The sequence below is a fragment of the Mustela nigripes genome, chromosome 3, assembly GCF_022355385.1.
Source record: "Mustela nigripes isolate SB6536 chromosome 3, MUSNIG.SB6536, whole genome shotgun sequence".
Taxonomy (NCBI): Eukaryota; Metazoa; Chordata; class Mammalia; order Carnivora; family Mustelidae; genus Mustela; species Mustela nigripes.
In genome coordinates, this window is record NC_081559.1 from 163,653,218 (window position 1) to 163,673,822 (window position 20,605).

The window sequence follows — 20,605 nt, forward strand, 5'->3', positions numbered from 1 at the left end:
ATTCCAGGCCCTGCTTTGTATTTAAAGAAACTCACTTGCCTGATACTGGTCTCACTCATGAAAATAAGTGACAAATTTTCCATCACTTTCTTGTATAGTTGTCTGTAACACTCATAGAATTTATTTGTGATCTCTGTAGACACATTAATAGTATTTACTCTCTGAGGAATAAACATATAAGAACCCCCTTTACGTGTGCCTGGGTGGCTCAGTCCGTTAAGAATCTGCCTTCGGCTCAAGTCATGACCCTGGAGTCCCGGGATCGAGCCCCGCATCAGGCTCCCTGCACCGTGGGCAGCCTGCTTCTCCCTCTCCGCCACTTGTGCTCTCTCTCATGCACGTGCTGTCACTCTCTCTCTCTCTCTCTCTCTCTCAAATAAATAAAATCTTTTTAAAAAAATAAATAAGGACCCCTTTAGATCTCAAGTGACTCTCTTTCTAGCTAACACCTATCACTTTTTTTCTTCTCATTTTTTAGACTTCTTCGCTCTCCCTCAGTTTTCATTACCATCACTAGAAGTTGATTTTGTTTTGGTGCTTTTTTAAAGTAATGAATAAAGCTCTTAGCACTTCTTGAGAATTACTGAGTATGTCCCCGTGAGTAGAAAGCACATATCCTGAGTGGAGAATCAGATGTGTCACGGCACTCGGTCTTGTACAGGAGAAAGTGGCTTGCTCCCTTACTTCCATGTGCGATCCATGTTTCAGTAAAGTGACAAATGCTTATATATCCTCTGTCTTTTAGTTTAATATTAAGGGAGTCAGGGCACAGCTAAGATACTGGCACAGGACCACTCTGCTTAGGGGTAGCTTTACATATTTTTAAAAAATCAAAGTATCTCTCTTCTTCTGATCATGCTCTAGTGGAATTCTAATCCAGACTTTCTCTGCAGGATCCTACAGTGTCACTGATTCCAGGCTTACATTATGATTCCTTCCATTGTCAAGTCATAGCATGTGTGTTTTAAGGAAAAAGATGGTAATATGGCAGAAGCCGGCATTCCGAGAGTGTAGCAGTTTACTCACGCTGCTTTCCCGTCTTAATATCTGCTCAGGCCACTTGAAGATGGAATGCTATTGGGTAGGCCTGAGGGAGTTAGGTAATACCCAGTTCATGAGAGGTGGCTTTAGGTGGTTCTGTGTAGATGTCCCTTAGTTGTGTCTAGTCTTGACACTATCAGGAACTATTAGCAAACCAAGGTGGAAGGTCCTTTTATTTATTTAGGGTTCATCTCCTCATTGGAATATATCTATGCCCTTAGCAGCTTTCTGTCCTAAATACAGTGGGCCAGAGTGATGTTGTATGAAGCAGGATATGGGTAGGGTCTCTGATGATGACATCGAGTCACAGAGCTGAAAATCTGATACTACTTTAAAGCGGTGCTTCTCATACCTTGGTGTGCATGAGAACCATCCAAAGGGCCTGTTAGAACACAGATCACTGCTCCCACCAGAGAACTCCTGAACCCGTAGGCTGCAGTGGGATGGAGAATTTGCACTGCTCTCAAGTTCCCGTCCGCTGCTGCTGCTGCTTGCTCAGGGTCCACTCTGAGAACCACTGCTCGAAGGCAAGTTGGGAAAGTTGTGTTGCCGTCCTTCCTAGGTGAAAGTAGATGGCTTTTGGAAGCAAAAAGCACTGGCCAGATTAGCACTGGCCTGCATGTAAGGGGCCAAAGCTGCCATCGATTTGTTCCACTAGAGACGGCATCTGGGAGAGCATCTTAGCCATTTGATTGGGGTTGCTTGAGACAACCTATTAATGACATATTCCATCGTGCTGGAGAGTTAAAGTGGACAGGTTCTAAGAATTACACCCCTAAATATGTTTTCAGTGGTGTTATTAGTCTCTGAAAGTGCTCCCTCCCCTGCCCTCAGTAATATCGCTCTTGATTTTCTACCTTGGTAGAGGAAGATTTCTCATGGTTTCACTTGGCCCCTTCTACCATAATAATATTTATCCTGGAAGCCCGTATGGTGATTGTACTGTGGCTAAATACAGCTGTTTGAAGTATGCAGGCATGGACTTAGAAATTACAGTGGGCTGGGTTTAGGGTCCCACCAAGCCCTATCATGAGCCCATTTATCCTCTGACCTCCAAAGCCCAATTTCTGAAACTAGCACATTGAATCTAGAATGAATACACCCATATCAGTGTATCTTAGCCTTGTCTAAAATTCTGTTCCTTCCTCCTTAATTCAGCATACTCAGAAACCGATGTAAGTGAACAGTGTCTTACAAGTAATGTATACTCCCTTTTTCCAGATGTGATTTTGACTTGACCATCCCACGGCATGCTGGGGTAGAACTCTACTTACAGGTTGAGACTTGTAGAGTGGTTGGGATGTGGTATAGGCTATTTATTTTCTTCTTACAAAGCAAATCTTTCAGATGAGGAGCACCTGCCCCAACAAAGGGTGAAGGTCTACTTTGAGGTCTTCAGGTTCAGAGAGCTCTGTGTGAGTCCTCTGAACCTTGTCTTGTATCCCCACTTCAGATCTAGGGGTCCCACTGCTTCCAGATCACAATATCCCTCCATATCTTATGTGAAAGGGAAGCAAATTTAGCCAAAGTATAATTTGACAACCTGCAGTGTCAAACTGTGTATTTGATTTTCAACTTCTTAAACCTTAAATCCTTTTAATCCTTGTATTTCATTCCACTCCTTGAACCAAGAATTGAGGGATGCCAATTTGTCACTCTTTTTTTTTATTAAGATTTTATTTATTTATTTAACAGACAGAGATCATAAGTAGTCAGAGAGGAAGGCAGAGAGAGAGAGAGGAGGAAGCAGGCTCCCTGCTGAGCAGAGAGCCCGATGTAGGGCTCGATCCCAGGACCCTGGCACCATGACCTGAGCTGAGCAGAGGCTTTACCCACTGAGCCACCCAGGCGCCTCACCAGCCACCAGGCGCCTCACTGAGCCACCCAGGGGCCTCACCATATCTGTTTTCCCCTTCATCTTATTGACTTTCTTGCCCATCTTGTGGTAGCGTAGTGTCAGAGTTAAAGAGGACCTACTCTGGAGTCATATGGACCCAGGTTCACATCCTGGTTGCCTCTTACTACTTAGGACACTTGATGAAAGTTGCTCGTAGAGAGCCTCGGTTTCCTCATCTGCAAGGTGGAGCTAAGAATATCTCTTGCACGGGACTACTGTTGTATGAGAATTGGCATATGGGAAACCGCAGTGCCTGGTTTATGGCAAGTACAACTCTGACTTATCAGTAGCTATAGTGTTGGTAAAAGGAGCATTAGGAGGAAGGGCACTGACATTCTAATTCAGGTAAGATTTGGGGATTTCAAAAAAAAAAAAAAGATTTGGGGATTTCAGTAACGACTTCAATCAGCAGTTGGATTCTTGTTTCTCACTTTTAACCTGAGGTCTGGATTAGGTCAGTGGTTTTCAGGCTGTGATCTCTGGCAGTCCTTTGAGGTCACTGGCAGGGAAGGGGAGCAGTGAGAGGGCTCTCAGAGGGAGGGCTTCCTTTTCAGCCAGAGCATCTGTGCTTTTATTTATTTAATATAGCAGGCTTCTTTGTAATCTCTTATTTAAAGAAAAATCTTGGCAAAATACATACACACACACACACACATTTAGAAAATAATAGACTTAAAAGTCCACTCAAGTCCTTTCCAAGTCTAAAATTCTTCATGTCTATTAGTTGCAGAAGGTTAAAGCAGTCCACACTGGATGTGACCCGAAGACATGTTTTATTTTTCCTGTACAGTATTTTAAATGTTTATATTAAAGTACCAAAAATTTGGAGATTTTATATAAAAATCTAGATTCTGTTTTCATCTGAAAAATTGATAAATCTGACAGGCCTGTGCCCCCATTTTCAAATAGTCAGTTGGGGGTTGAATGGCAGCTGCCCCCTATCTTCTACCCTCTGAATTTACCTGCCTGGCCTGTGAAGGTATTGAAGGTTCAACATCTGATTTATTGGCTGCTCATTGCATGAACCTCAACATTATTGGATTAACCAGTACTGGTGTTCTAGAATTATTAAGCAAAAGATGAGACTATAAGGGCCTACTTAGTCAGAGCTAGCCATTTTGTTATTTATGCAGTAAACTTAGATTGACAGCCCCCCCCCCCCCGAGAAACTTACTTAGAAACAAGTCTGGGAAACCAGTGAAATATGACTGACCAGCCCCTGATTAATAGAGCCCATATACCAGGACATGTCAGGTCAGGGGGAGGTAACAGAGCCCAGAATACAAGGATGAGTCAAGCCAGGTGGAGACATCCAGTCAGAAAATACCTCCCTAACCACCCAAGAATGTGGGCCCTGCCTTTTGGGCGCCAATTCTAACCAGAGTGATAGGCTAGTTCAAATAACGACTATAGGGTGAATTGTAATTCAATTGGCCACCTCTGTGTGGCCAGGCTCAACCACATGGCTTTTGCTCTAGAAAAGTTAGTCTGTGAGACTGGGAGGGGTCGCCTCTTTGCAAGAGACGGCCCTGGCTGGTCAGTTTGATTCTCGATGCTTGGCGCGAAATAAAGCTTTGCTTGACCTTCGCTTTGTATCAGTCTCGCTCCTTTGACCATGGGCCCAACAGGGACTTGCCTTATTGGCCCTGTAAGGAAATTATTTTAGCATAGCAAAAGGATGTGTGTCACTTTCATTTTGCCTGCCCTTAAACTGGACAGTAAACAGATCTTAAATGCTGACCATCAACTTACCCTAGCTATTATAGAATGACTCCTGAGTTAGAATCACACACAGTGTATTTTCATTCTTTCCACTCTAGGGTCTGATTAACAGACACTCAAAAATGTTAGGAACGAGGCTTGATTGGACAGTAAGTAAGGAAAGAAATGTTATTCGTTGTCCATGATTCTCCTCCTTCCACTTCAGCTCCTGAAGGGATAATCGCACTGTCTGGGCATTCTCCCTCTTGGGGTAGAGAAAACTGAGAGAAGGACTCTGCTGTTTGTTCTTTAACAAGCTCCTGTGAGGCAGCAAAGCGTTGGTCTCAGCATCGTCTGTATATGGGCAGCACGGTCTGCCACCCGTTGGAGGGCCTGTCTTTGCCCGGTCACTTTGCCGCATCAGCACGGGGTGAACTCTCCACGGCTCCAACGTTCTTTACGGCTCTTGCTCTGTAATTGTTGGGTGTGGGTTCCATATGTGCTCTTTAAATCAGACTTGTTAATTGTAGTGTTGTAATCACATCTCATATTTACTTATTAATTTTTTCTGCATTTGCCCTTTCATTTAGCAGGAAATATGCATTGAAAATTCTTATTAAGGTCATGGAATTCTCCATTTCTCCTTGCAGTTTCATTGCTTTTTTAATGTTTTATGCTTTTTTATTAGGTATATACAGTGTTCAGCAATGCATTTTAAAGTAGATCTGTTGTTATTTATCCAGAATCTGACCTCATTCTTTTTTCTTTCATTACTTTTATTCCCTCAGTTGCTTGGTACTGTGTCACATTTTTATTTTGTTTTTTAAAAATCTCAGTTCCAGGGGTGCTTGGGTGGCTCTGTGGGTTAAAGCCCCTACCTTTGGCTCAGGTCATGATCCCAGGGTCCTGGGATCGAGCCCCGCATCAGGCTTTTTGCTCAGTGGGGAGCCTGCTTCCTCCTCTCTCTCTCTGCCTGCCTTTCTGCCTACTTGTGATCTCTCTCTCTTTCAAATAAATAAATAAATAAAATCTTTAAAAAACATAAGTCTCAGTTCCAGTGTAGTTATCCTGTACTACTGTATCGGTCTCAGGTGTACAATACAGTGATTGCGCAATGTAGTACATTACTCAGTGTTCATCAAGATCAGTGTACTCTTTAATCCTCATCATCCGTTTCACCCAGCCCCAGCCCACCTCCCTTCTAATAAACATCTGTTTGTTCTCTATAGTTAAGAGTCTGTTTTTTGGAGGGAGGGGTTGTTTTTTCTTTCCTTCGTTCCTTTGTTTCTTAAATTCCACATATGAGTGAAATCATAGGTATTTGTCTTTCATTGACTGGCTTATTTCGTTTAGCATAATACTCTCTAGCTCCATCCATGTTGTTGCAAATGGCCAGATTTCGTTTATTTTTTTTTTTATGGCTGAATAATATTCTATTATATGTCTACTATGTCTTCTTTATCCATTCATCTATGGATGGATTCTTAGGCTGTTTCCATAATTTGGCTATTGTAAATAATGTTGCAGTAAACAGAGGGGTGCCTATATCCCTTCAAATTCATGTTTTTGTATTCTCTGGATAAATACCCAGTGGTGCAATTACTGGATCATAGTGTAGTTCCATTCTTTATTTTTTTTTAGGAACTGCCACAATGTCTTCCACCCTGACTGAACCAGTTTGCATTCCCACCAACAGTGCAATAGGGTTCCATTTTCTCCACATCATCACCAGCACTTGTTCTTTCCTGAGTTTTTTATTTTAGCCATTCTGACAGGTATAAATTGACATCTCATTGTGGTTTTGATTTGCATTTCCCTGATGATGAGTGATGTTGAGCATCTTTTCATGTGTCTGTTGGCCAGCTGTGTGTCTTCTTTGGAGAAATGTCTGTTCATGTCTTCTGCCCATTTCTTACTTGGATTATTTGGTTTTTCGGTGTTGAGTTGTATCTGTTCTTTATATATTTTGGATATTAACCCTTTATTGGATACATCATTTGTAAATACATTCTCCCACTCAATAGGTTATCTTTTAGTTTTGTTGATTATTTCCTTTACTGTGTAGAAAGCATTTTATTTTGATATAGTCTATCTACAAAGATAGTTTATCTTTGCTTTTATTTCTTTTGCCTTGGGAGACCTATCCAGAAAGATGCTGTTATGGCTGATGTCAGAGAAATTACTGCCTGTGCTCTCTGCCAGGATTTTTATGGTTTCAATTCTCACATTTAGTTTTTTCATCCATTTTGACTTTATTTTTGTGTTTGGTATAAAAAAGTTGTTCAATTTCATTCTTTTGCATGTAGCTGGCCAGTTTTGCTAACACCATTTGTTGAAAAGACTGTCTTTTCCCCATTGTGTATTCTTGCCTCCTTGGTAAAGATTAGTTGAGCATATAATTATGGGTTTATTTCTGGACTTCCTTTTCTGTTCCATTGATCTGTGTGTCTATTTTTGTGCCAGTACCATACTGTTTTGTTTGTTTGTTTGTTTGTTTACAATTTTAAACTTGTATGCATGTAGTACCATACAGCTTTGATTAATTACTACAGCTTTGTAATATATCTTGAAGTCTGGAATTCTGATACCTTCAGTTTTGTTTCTGTTTTTCAAGATTGCTTTGGCTATTCAAGATCTTTTGTGGTTCCATACAAATTTTAGAATTGTTTGTTTTAAGAATGTGAAAAGTATTGTTTGATAGTGATTGCATTGAATGTGTAGATTGCTTTAGGTAGTATAGACATTTTAACAGTATTTGTTCTTCCAGTCCACAAACATGGAATATCTTTCCATTTGTCTCTGTCATCTTCAATTTCTTTTTTTTTTTAAATAAATTCTTACAAATAGAATTATTATTTTTTTGTTCTTTTTTTTTTTTTTTAAGATTTTGTTTATTTATTTGACAGAGATCACAAGTAGATTGAGAGGCAGGCAGAGAGAGAGAGGAGGAAGCAGCTCCCTGCTGAGCAGAGAGCCTGATGTGGGGCTTGATCTCAAGCCCCCCGGGATCATGACCTGAGCCGAAGGCAGAGGCTTTAACCCACTGAACCACCCAGCACCCTTTCAATTTCTTTCATCAGTGTTTTTCAGTTTTCAGAGTACAGGTCTTTCATCTCTTTAGCTAAGTTTATTCCTAGATATTTTATTATTTTTGGTGAAATTACAAATGGGATTATTTTCTTAATTTCTCTTTCTACTGCTTCATTATTATTGTATAGAAGCTCAATGAACTTCTCTATACTGATTTTATGTCATGAGACCTTGCTAAATTCATTTATCAGTTCTAGTAGTTTTTTGGTTGAGCCTTTTGGGTTTCTTATACATAATGTCATCATCTACAAATAGTGAAAACTTTACTTCTTCCTTACCAGGTTGAATTTCTTTTTGTTGTCTGAGTACTGTGGCTAGGATTTCCGGTACTATGTTTAATAAAAGTGCTGAGAGTGAACATCCTTGACTTGTTCATGACCTTAAGGGAAAAGTTCTCTGTTTTTCCCCATTGAGAATGATATTAGCTGTGAGTTTTTGATATAAGATCTTTATTGTGTTGATGTATGTTCCCTCTAAACCTACTTTGTTGAAGGTTTGTATCATGAATGGATGTTGTATTTTGTCAAATGCTTTTTCTCCATCTATTGAAATGATCATATGATTTTTATAATTTCATTATTGATGTGATACATCATGTTGGTTGATTTGTAAATATTGAACCACCCTTGCATCTAGGAATAGATCCTACTTGATTGGTGAATGATCTTTTTAATGTATTGTTGGATTCGATTCACTAATATTTTGTTGAGAATTTTTGTGTCTATGTTCATCAAAAATATTAGTCTTTAGTTCTTTTTTCTTTTCTTTTCTTTTTTTTTTTTTTGGTGCTGTCTTTAATATCAGGGATGTTGGTCTCATAGAATGAATTTGGAAGTTTTCCTTTGTGTTCTATTCTTTTAGAAAAGTTTGAGAAGAATAGGCATTAACTCTTCTTTAAATGTTGTTAAAATTCACCTGTGAAACTGTGTGGTCCTGGACTTCTGTATTTTGGGAGTTTTTTGATTACGCATTTAATTTCATTGCTCATGATTGGTCTATTCAAATTTTCTGTTTCTTCCTGATGTAATATTGGGAGATTATGTGTTTCTAGAAATTTATCCATTTCTTCTAGGTTGTACAATTTGTTAACATGTAATTTTTCATATTCTCGTACAGTCCTTTATATTTCTATGGTGTCGATTGTTATTTCTTCTCTTTCATTTCTGATTTGGTTATTTGAGTCCTCTCTCCCTCACACTTTTCTGTTTGTTTGTTTTCCATTGATCTTTTCAAAGAACCAGCTCCTGGTTTCATTGAGCTGTTCTATTTCTATGTCATCTGTTTCTGCTCTAATTTTTATTATTTTCTTTCTCTGTTGGTTTTGGGTTTTATTTGTTGTTCTTTTTCTAGTTCCTTTAGGTGTAAGGTTAGGATGTTTATTTGAGATTTTTCTTGCTTCTTGAGGTAGGCCTGTATTGCTCTAAACTTCCCTCTTAGAACCACTTTTGCTGCATCTTAAAGATTTTGGACCATTGTGTTTTCATTTTCATTTCTGTCCATGTAATTTTTTATTTCTTCTTTGATTTCTTGGTTGATCCACTTATTGTTTAGTAGGATGTTATTTAACCTCAATGTGTATATGTTCTTTCCAGATTTTTTCCTGTGGTTGATTTCTAGTTTCATAGCATTGTGGTCAGAAAAGAAGCTTAGTATGACTTTGATCGTTTTGAATTGGTCGAGACTTGTTTTGTGGCCTAATATGTGATCTGTTCTGGAGAATGTTTCGTTTGCCCTTGAATATATATTCTGCTGTCTTAGGAAGGAATGTTCTGATTATATCTGTGTCATTCAAAGTCACTGTTTCCTTGTCGATTTTCTGTTTGGGTGATCTGTCCATTGATGTAAGTAGCATGTTAAAGTCTGCTACTGTTATTGTATTACTATCGGTATTCTTTTATGTTTGTTATTAAGTGTTTTATGTATTTGATTGTTCCCATGTTGGGTAACATAGTATATTGTAATATTGTAACAGTATTGCAGTTGTTGTATCTTCTTTTTGGATTGCCCCCTTTATGACAATATAGTGTCGTTCTTTATCTCTTGTTACGGTCTTTGTTTTAAAGTCTATTTTGTCAGGTGCCTGGGTGGCTCAATGGGTTAAAGCCTCTGCCTTCGGCTCAGGTCATGATCCCAGGGTCCTGGGATCGAGCCCTACATCCTGTTCTCTGCTCAACAGGGTGCCTGCTTCCCCCTCTCTCTCTCTGCCTGCCTCTCTGCCTACTTGTGATTTCTGTCAAATAAATAAAATCTGTTAAATAAATAAATAAATAATAAAGTCTATTTTGTCGAATATGTTATGCCACAGCTTTCTTTTCACATCTATTTGCATGATATATGCTCTTCCATCCCTTCAGTTTCAATCTGCCTGTGTCTTTAGGTCAGAAATGAGTCTCTTCTAGGTAGCATATAGATGGGTCTTGGTTGTTTATCCATTCCATCACCCTATGTTTTTTGATTGGAGTGTTTAGTCCATCTACATTCAAAGTAACTAATGATACTTATGTATTTATTGTGATTTTGTTACTTGTTCTGTGGTTATTTTTATAGTTCTTCTCTGTTCCTTTCTTCCTTTGCTCTCCTCTCATGGTTTACTGGCTTTCTTTAATGATATACTTGGATTACTTTTCTTTATTTTTTGTATGTCTATTGCTGTTTTTTGGTTGTGGTTACCATCAGGTTTGTATATAGCATCTTCTGTATATATCAGTCTATATTAAGTTGATGGTCACCTAAGTCTGCACCTTCTTTACTCTCTCTCCTGCTGCGTTTTACATATATGGAGTAATACTTTATAGTCTTTTCATTTGTGAGTCCCTTGACCGATTTTTATAGATATGCTTAAATTTTACTGCTTTTGTGTTCCCTACTTTCTCTTATTCTTACTTATGGTCTTTCCTTTCCATTCAGAAGGGTCCCTTTACCGTTCGTTGTTGGGTTGTTGTAGTAGTCATGAACTCCCTTAACTTTTGTTGTCTGGAAAACTCTTTATCTCTTCTTCTATTCTGGATGATAACCTTGATGGATAGATTATTCTTGGCTGCAGATTTTTTTTTTCCTGCCAGCAATTTGAAATATATCATGCTACTTTCTTCTGCCTGCAAAGTTTCTGCTGAAAAGTCTGCTGATAGCCTTATGGGTCTTTACTTTCTTTTTTGTTTTATTTTGTTTTGTTTTAAAAGATTTTCTTTATTTGAGAGAGAGCGAGTGAGAGAAAGGATGAGAAGGGGAGAAGGTCAGAGGGAGAAGCAGACTCCCCATGGAGCTAAGAGCCCAACACGGGACTCGATCCTGGGACTCTGGGATGATGACCTGAGCCAAAGGCAGTCGCTTAACCAGCTGAGCCACCCAGGTGCCCGTGGGTCTTCCCTTTGTATGTAACTGTCTTCTTTTTCTTGATGCTTTAAAAATTTTTCTCTTTATTACTGTTTTTTCCAATTTGATTACTGTGTGTGTTGGTTTGGCTTCCTAGGGTTGATCTTGTTGGGGGATTTCTGTGCCTCCTGGATATGGTCAGTTATTTCCTTCTGCAGGGAAGTTTTCAACTATTATTTATTCAAATAAACTTTCCCTTTTCTTCTTCCTCTGAGAATGTTATGCTTGATGAATTTGCTAAGTTTCCTGTCTGTTATCATTTTGTATAATTTTTTTTTCTCTTGATTACTTTCCATTACTCTGTCCTCCGGGTCACTAATTCATCTTTTTGCTTCCTTTAGTTTGCTATCTATTCTATCTACTGTATTTTTAATCAGGCTCCATGCCCAGCCAGAAGCCCAGTGAGTGACTTGAACTCATGGCCCTGAGCTGGAAACCTCAGCTGAAATCAAGAGTTGGTAACTGACTGAGTCACTCAGGAAACTCTCCCTCTAGTGTATTTTTAATTTCATTTATTGTGTTCTTCATCTTTCATTGGCTCTTTTTATCTTTTTTTTTTTAAGAGTCTCACTAATGTCTTCCACTCTTTACTCAAGTCCAGTGAGTATCTTTATGGTCATTACTTTAATTTTTCTATCAGACACATTACTTATCTCTGTTGTACTTAGGTCTCTTGTGGTTTTCTCCTCCTCTTTTATTTGGTACATAATCCTCTATCTCCTCATTTTGGCTAACTCTGTGTGTCTAAGTGTTACGGAAGTCAGCTACATTTCTGCTCTTGAAAGTAATGGCCTTATGAATAAAAGGTCCTGTAGTGCCTTGCAGTGCAGTGTGCCTTGTTCCCCAGAATCTGGTGCTTCAGGGGTGTCGCCTATGTGTATCACACACACCCTACTGCTGTGTGTTGGCCACTTTTGCCTTTAGTCCAGTCTTCTGCAATGGCTTTCTTTGCCTGTTGTGGGCAGTGCTTGGTCCCCGTGTTGTTAGTGGGCCAGTCTGGGGCCACCTTGGGCTTGAGTTTAGTCAGACCAAGCATTTGCCCGAAATGTTATAGCACCAAACTGAAGGGTGCTTTCCCTGTGTTGTCCCCTGAGAAACTGTTATTGGTTGGTAGGCCTGCAATCTGACCAAGCTGACTGCCTGCAGCCCACTGCTGGGATTGTCCGATTGGGTGTGTGGTTAGCCTTCCCTCACCCAAGGGCAGGAGTCCCTTTGGAGCGGAGCTGGCCCGTCATAGCTGCTTGCACACTACCTGGCTATTGGCTCCAGCTTGAATAGCCACCAACCAACAGCTGCTGGAAGGGGCAGGGCCCACAGTGTCCACAAGGTTTGTGCTGCCAGTGCAGGGTGTGGCTGGTACAGCCGCTGGTCTGGGCCTGCAGTTTTTGCAAGGCATGCTGGTCTTCAGTGGGACCAACCACCACTGGAGGATTGAGGCTTCACAAAGCCCAGGAGTTGGGAGCCCTGGTGTTGGCAAGGTATGCCAGTGTTCTGGGAGGAGACCCTCAGTGCTGGGACTGAAGCAAGCTTGGCTAGTTGGGGCAGATCCCCTAAGAGGGCAGGTGGTGGTATGAAGAAGTTAGGTAGTAAGTGTCAGTTCTGGGCTAGTTCTGAAAGGTGGCCATGTGTTTGTGCTATGGTTGGGAGAGGAAAATGGTGCCTGCCAGCTCCTTTGTTCCTGGGTGAGTCTCCCAGGGATCTCTATCCTTTAGGGACACACTCTGAAATTAGTAAATAACCCCCCTGTATGCCTCAGGCTACTATGTCTATGCTGTATCCCCACGGATTATTTGTAGTGCTGTCTTTAAGGGTGGGGAATCAGCTGACTCTTCCAGATATCATCCTGCTGATTTTTAAAATCTGAGACTTTAAGTTCCACTGATTATTGTGAGAACTCACAAAATTCAGCCCCTCTAGTTTTCAAAGCCAAATGTTATGGCACTTAATCTTCCCCATTCAGCCTCCCGTGTGATTGTCTTTCTCTCCCCTCTCCACATCCATGGCTCCCTCCTTTCCAAGGACTGCCAGGGTTCATTTGGCTCTGACCACATCTCCATCCTTCCTAACCTCTTCAGTGTGGCCTCTTCTCTACCTTTAGTTGTGGAGTTGGTTTCACCAGTCTTTGGGTTGTTCTGTGTTTTTTTTTACACTGATATGAACATTACCTAGTTGCATCTGTGGGCCAAGGTGAGCTTTCCGCCATCTTACCAGATGCTCCACCTCAATTCCTTTTTTTTAAGATTTTATTTATTTATTTAATAGACAGATCAAAAGTAGGCAGAGAGGCAGGCAAAGAGAAAGGAGGAAGCAGCTCCCCCACTGAGCAGAGAGCCTGATGCAGGGCTCCACCCCAGGACCCTGACACCATGACCTGAGCTGAAAGCAGAGGCTTTAACCCACTGAGTCACCCAGGTGCCCCTCAATTCCTTTTTATCTTTCAGAAATGCCTCAGTGTTTATAGTTCATTGATAAGAGTTTTCCTAGTTTTTTGTAGAGCTGTAGATTTTCTTTTTTATCCTTAGAACTTTTTTCCCATTTCAATGGCATTTGGAGAAGAAGAGGATGATAATATGAAGTTCAGTGCATTCCTCTTGAATCAGAATTTTCATCTTCTCTTACTCTATATATTCTCATTGGGAAATTTGATTCAGATATTTCAGTTACCATTTTTATAATGATGGCTTCCAAATCCATGTCCTTTACCTAAAGTCTGTCACTTACAGAGCCCTATTTATTTAACTGTCTGCTAGTAGATATCCACACTCACATGTCCTATGGGCACTTCAAACCGCCCATCAACAGGTGAACTGATAAACAAATTATGGTTTAATCACACGATGGAATACTACTTAGCAATTGAAAAGAAGGAACTGCTGAGGCATGGAACAACATGGATGAATTTCAAAATAATGATGCCAAGTGAAAGAAGCCAGACAAAAAAGAATATATGCTGTATGATTTCATTTATGTAAAACCTAGAAAATACCACTCTGTAATGACAGAAAGCATATCAGTGATTGCCAGGGGAGGCTTTTTGGCTTGTGGTAGGGAGTGAGAGGGGAGATAGGAGGGAGGGATTACAAAGAGGCAAGAGAATACTTTTGTGGTAATGGATATATTTATTTTGTTGATTCTGGTAATGGTTTCAAAACCCATCAAAGTTTACACTTTATACATGTTCAATTTATTATATGTCAATTATACCTAAATAAAGCTGGAAGAAAACCCTTACTATTAAAGGCTTTTAACGGAAAAACAGGAGTTCCTGCCCACTCTTCTCCATCCCCATCCCCATCGTCCTCCCCAAAGACAGACACTTTGAACTCCTTCAGGGCTCTTCCGATACACAGGCCATGTTCTAATATGCTTAGTCTGTTGCTTATTGATTCGTCCATTTAGAACTTCTGGCAGTCTCTGTTTATTCTATATGGTAGTTGATTATTGATTTGTCTTACTCTACCATTTTTTCTTCTCTTCCCAGTGTTCTAATATAATTCTTGGTTAAATCAATCAATCTCCAGTGCTAGCATTACTAGGAACATTAAATATTGTACATTACTGAGTCGAGTAGTTTGCTTTGATTGAATGTATTTATTTAATACCTTCCCTCTTGGTTAACACAATAACTACATTTTCCCTTATTTGCTTGTTTTTTATGTACCTATAGCTAGTTTTTTTTCTTGATGTCCTAGACTTTTAGACATCTAACAGCAATTTTTCCAGATGCTTAAAATACCATATAATCTGTCAGTTCCAGTCCCCCAGTGCCATTCCCTTGAGGCATTCATTCTTCCTTCAGCTATCTGTCCTCGTATATTTGCCCTGATTGCTTTCTGGACTAGATACATAGTGGTAAGGACTACAAAGAAACACAAATCAGAACAATGGAACAGAGAATGGAAAGACATTTTTTTTTACATAGGGTGGGCAGGGAATGCTTCTCTGAAGTGACAGTTATGCAGAGACCCAAATGAATGAGGACACAAGCCATGTGACTGTGTGGAGGAAGAGTGTTCTAGGTAAAGGGAACAGCAAATGCAAAGATTCTGAAGCAGAAATACACATGGAATTATGAGAAGCAAAATGCCAATTTAGTGGCATTGGAGTGAATAAGAGAAAGCATGGTAGGAAATGAGGGAAAGGGTGGTCGGAAAGTGGCCAGGGGCCAGGAAATCTGCGGCCTCATAGGACTTGATAAGAACTCTAGAATTTATTCTAATGGAGTCTTTTTAACAAGGACAAGCTTACATTTTAAAGAATCACATTGGTTGGAAGGTGGACTGAATGGAAATGGACTGTCAGATTTGCGAGAGTGTTAAGTAGTGAGACCATTAGGAAGCTATTTCAGTAGTCTAGGTGAAAGATTTAGTGGCTTAGACATAGTAACTTAGTAATAGTGAGAAATGGTCAGATTTGAAATCAATCTTACAGGGGAACCAATAGGATTTGCTGCTGGATCAGATATGGGGTGAGAGACAGAGAGGAGTAAAAGATGAGTCTTTGGATTCTTGGTCAGAGCAACTTCGTGAATGGTGGCACTACCTGAGATGGGGAAGACGGAGGGATTCTTTGGGAGATAGGATGCTGTGGGATTGAGTTGTGTTTTGAACATACTGGGTTTGAGATGCATGTTGACAGCTTATTGGAATTCTCCAGGGGCAGGTGGTCATCAAATAGAGGGTTCACAGGTTAGATGGGGCTGGAGATGACTTTAGGAATCTTCGTGTACAGTTGGTATTTAATTCCATGGTTCTGGATGAGTTTCTCCTGGGAGTGAGTATAGATAAGGTAGAAATCTGAGGATGGAACTCCCGAGTACTCCAGTATGTAGAATTGGGAAGTAGAAGAGAATCAAAAAAAGAACAGCAATGAGATAGGTAGAAATCCAGGAGAATTCATATTCTATAAGCCAATTGAAAAAAAAAAAGTTTCATGAGGAGGGCAGGATCCACTGTGTAAAATGTTATTAAGAATTTAGTAGGATGAGGACTTAGAACTGACTTACTGGATTTGACAATGTGGAGTTTATTGGTGGCTCTGACAAGCTGTTTCACTGAAGTATGAGGACGATTGAAGGAAGGCTCAAGAGGGAGTGGGAAGAGCAGAATTCAAGAAAGTAAAGACAACTGTTTTGAGGAGTTTTTCTCTAAAGGGGAACAGAAAAATGGAATAATGGCTGGATGGGGATTGGGATGTAAAGTCAAGGAAAGATATTATTGTTTTGTTTTGTTTTGTTTATGGTGGGAGATAATAGAACAAGTTTGTCTGATGGGATAATCACTGTAGCATAGGGTTTGGAATTGGGGGGTTGGAAGAGAGGAGAATATGAGAGAGATCTCTGTGAAATAAAATTGACTGGAGGCACCTGGGTGGCACAGTTGGTTAAGCGTCCAACTCTTGATTTCAGCTCAGGTTATGATCCCAGAGCCATGAGATTGAGCCCCACATTTGGCTCCATGCTCAGCACGGAGTCTGCTTCAGACTCCCTCTCTCCCTCTGCCTTTCTCTCTCCTCACACTCTCTCAAATAAATAAATAAATCTTAGAAAAGAAAGGAAAATTGACTAAAGGTTAAGCCCAGAAATGTTTTAGTAATAAGATTGCAGTGTGATACCAGGTTTTCAGTTAGTAAACTAGTACATTTCTGTTCTGAAAAATGTTCTTATATTCTTTATTCGATTATCATCCATACCCCATTTTCCCTCTAATTTCTGGAACTCCTTTAGTCATGTGTTGGACACTTGGACTGATCCTCTAATTGGGAGGATTTTCTCTCTAACTGTCCATCTCTTCCCTCAGCTTTATCTTCTAATCCTTCTATAGAGTGTTTTTTTTTTTTTTTTAATTTGAGCCATCTTACTATTTCAATTTTCTATAGCATCTATTCCTTTTAAATGAATGCAATTTAAGATATTAAGGTTTTTATTTGTTCTGTGATTCATTTTCTTTTGTTCCCTGCATAATCTGTTTCCTCCAAATATTCAATTATCTGCTTGCTTGTTTTGGTCTCTCATCCTACTGAATTCTTAATAACATTTCACACAGTGGATCCTGCCCTTCTTATGAAACATTTTTTCTCTCTTTGATGTGCGAGGCTTTCTTCAGACATCTGATGATCCTTGGCTGCCCATTTTTATTTGTGTGGGGCACTAAAAAGCTCTGTGTGCAAGAATGGGGCTTGTTATTGGTGGGCTTCATAGTAGGGTTAGCTCAAGGTCAACTGTCTTTTTCACTGTCAGTGTGTAGAGCTCTTCAAGACTGTTGAGTTTTTTCAAAGAATGGGGATGGTAGGTATATGCCTGAACAGAAGAAGAACAGGAAGATGAGGGCTTCATATTTCTGTAGGTTGACTGTTATAGCCCCCCGCTTTTCAGTTTGTGCATTATCTCTGCCCTGTGCTTGATGCCCCAAGTGCAGAACATTTCCAGCTCCGTTTCTTCCAGAAACAAGGCTGGTAGAATGCAGTAGTCATCTGGACTGGAGTAGGGGTGAGGATAGACTTTTGTGCTACTTAGTACCTCAACAAACTGAGACTCTTGGATTATTTAGAGCACATGAGCTCATTGTCATCTCAATTCCTCCACTCCTGCTTCAAAGTACACCTCATGTCCCATTAAGTCACTTTCCACTCCTCTAATGGCTCTCCATCTTGGGAAGGCTGGGGCTTTCTTTTTTGTTGTTTTTATCATTGGAAAAGTCATATATGCTAATGTAGTCTCTTCTGTTCACTTCTAATTGGTTAGTAGCTTTTTTTTTTTTTAATTATAAGAGGAAAGGGGGTAAACATATGTGGTTAATGTGCCAGGTTTATCCAGAACCCATGTGCCTTTTCTGAAGTATAATCATCACAATGTTTATTGAGTGCCTACTACATGCCAGACTCTGTTTGAAGAGCTTTACATTTATTAACTCCATACTCATAACAGTTTTATGCAACAGGTAGTATTATCATTGCCGTTTTACAGTTGAAGAAACTGTGGCAAAGAAAAGTTAACTAGACAAAGTTACACAGCCAGGAAGTGGGGGACTAACATTCCAACTCAGCTGTCAGACTCTAGAGATACTTCCTGCTTTTAAAACTCTCCAGTAGTATTCATTCCTTGATTTCCAAAATCCAGACAACTTAGCATGCCATTCCTGTTCTCCAGGATCAAGCCTAGCATACCTCACCAATCTCAGCTCTCTCTACTCTGCCCTTAACACCACCTCTTTGACCTTATATTCAAGCCACACTAAGCTTGCCCTGCATGGATAAGGGTTTAGTGATCCTCATGCCTTTTTCATGCTGTTCCTCTGCCTCAGACATTCCTTCATTCTCTAGAATACTCAGTACAATGTTAGGGTATTCCTTTATGTACTTATAAATTTAATATTTGCATAAGTTATTTTACCTAGCAGTCAACTCGTGATTTTGGTTTGATTTAGCATGTCTTCTTTAAAAATGTGTAATTTAATAAAATAATAATATTCTATTACATATGAAGGGTTCATAAGTCTAACAGACTAACTGAAATTATCTCCTTAAAATTTCATTGTATTGAGGGGCACCTGGATGGCTCAGACAATAGAGAAAATTACTCTTGATCTCAGGGTCATGAGTTCAAACTCCATGTTGGGCATAGAGATTAGTTTAAAAATAATAAATTAATAAAAGTGAAAAAAATTTTGACTGTATTGACAATGAGATATTCTTTTAGAGTATAAGTGAGAAGGCATATACTTTAAATAGTGAATAAGTTCCATTCATTTGTTATTAAAATGTTTTCTAACCTTATCTTGCTGTTTTTCTTAATAGCCTTTTCTTCCTCTGGCAAATTTGGAATGCTCACCAAACATCGAAACTTTCCTTTGCAAAGCTTTTGTACCAGCTTGCACGGAACAAATTAATGTGGTTCCACCTTGTCGTAACTTTTGTGAGAAAGTATATTCTGATTGCAAAAAATTAATTGATACTTTTGGTATGCGATGGCCTGAGGAACTTGAATGTGACAGGTAAATTATGTTTTCAACTGAAAGCTACCAGTGATCTTTTAATGTTGGTTTTAGTTTTCCAGAATGTTTGTGACCGGCTCTCATTATTTAATTCAACAAATGTTTATTGCATACTTAACATTTGCCAGCCACTGTGGTGTAGTGTTTTGGGCACAATGGTGAACAAAAACAGATTTCCAGTGGGAATTTACCTGTGGGGTAGGAGGAACAGATAGTAATAAAATAATTATAATAATAAATGTAAAATTATAACCATGCTAGAGACAACAAAGGAGAAGTACAAAGTTCTCTGAGAAGATGTAAGGGTGCCTTTGACCCAAACTGGGGGGAAATGAACTTATTTTCAATTCACTGCCCATTTGTACATTGACCTTGACTCATTACTTTTGTCTCCTATTCGCTAGACATTGGGGGATTGTAATTTGAAACAGTCTACTGATATAATGAGACTTCACATGATAAAGCTGGGAAGATGCTGTATCTATCTTTTTGTGTCTTTATCTGTAGACTAGATTATAGAAGGTTTGTGAAAGTCAAATACTTGCGGTGGATAATTGTTTCCAGGAACAACTCATAACATATAATAAAGTTGAGGATACCCATACTTACATTCTAGGCAATACCCTTCTACAGGAGCTTTTACACAAATAAGGAATCACACATGAGAATACCGATTGCCACATTATTCCTAAATTTTTTTTAAAAAAGGGGAAATGTGAAACTCCATTGTAGAAGAATGAATAGTAAATTGTGATGTACTTATACACTAGAGTACTGTGATGCAGTAGATAAAATTAATGTAGTTGATCCACATCTGTACACATGGATAAATCTAAAAATTATAGTGTTAAGTTAAAAAAAGGATGCTACAGGATAATATATAGTATGATGTCATTTATATAAAATTCAAAACCTGTAAAACAATATTATATAACATTATGGTTAGAAAAAATCACAGAGTAAAAATTTTTTCAAATGCAGAAGGAGAATAAAAACTGAATTTGTGGTAATGAGTATTTCTGGGGAGAGAGAAAGGAGAATAGGACCAGAAAGGGGTCCCAACTGATCTCTACTGTTTAGGTCCCACATTGGATGTGTAGAGATTACTTAAAAATAAAATTTATAAATAAATAAATAAGTAGTTTTCTTCTTAGAAACTCCCACTAATTTATTTTTACTTTTTTAAAGATTTTATTTGAGAGAGAGTACAAGTGGGAGGGATAGAGGAAGAGGGAGAGGGCCAAGCAGACTACCCCATGAGCAGAGAGCCCAACGTGGATCTCAGTCCCGGGACCCCAAGATCATGACCTGAGCCCAAATCAAACATTTAACCAACTGAGCCACCCAAGTGCCCCAAAACTCCCGCTAATTTTTTTTTTAAAGATTTTATTTATTTATTTGACAGACAGAGATCACAAGTAGGCAGAGAGGCAGGCAGAGAGAGAAGGAAGCAGGCTGCCTGCCGAGCAGAGAGTCCAATGTGGGGCTCGATCCTAGGACCCTGGGATCATGA

At 39.4% G+C, this 20,605-nt stretch overlaps 1 protein-coding gene across 2 annotated transcripts in view; it reads left to right on the forward strand.

Moving 5' to 3' along the window:
• The window catches only part of FZD6 (frizzled class receptor 6), a 36,306-nt gene that overhangs the window by 7,821 nt on the left and 7,880 nt on the right, over positions 1 to 20,605 (forward strand). For both annotated transcript variants that reach the window (XM_059394968.1, XM_059394969.1), the window contains exon 3: positions 18,896 to 19,092. In XM_059394968.1, the coding sequence (XP_059250951.1) occupies positions 18,896 to 19,092 (197 nt within the window). The remainder of the gene's footprint in view (positions 1 to 18,895; positions 19,093 to 20,605) is intronic.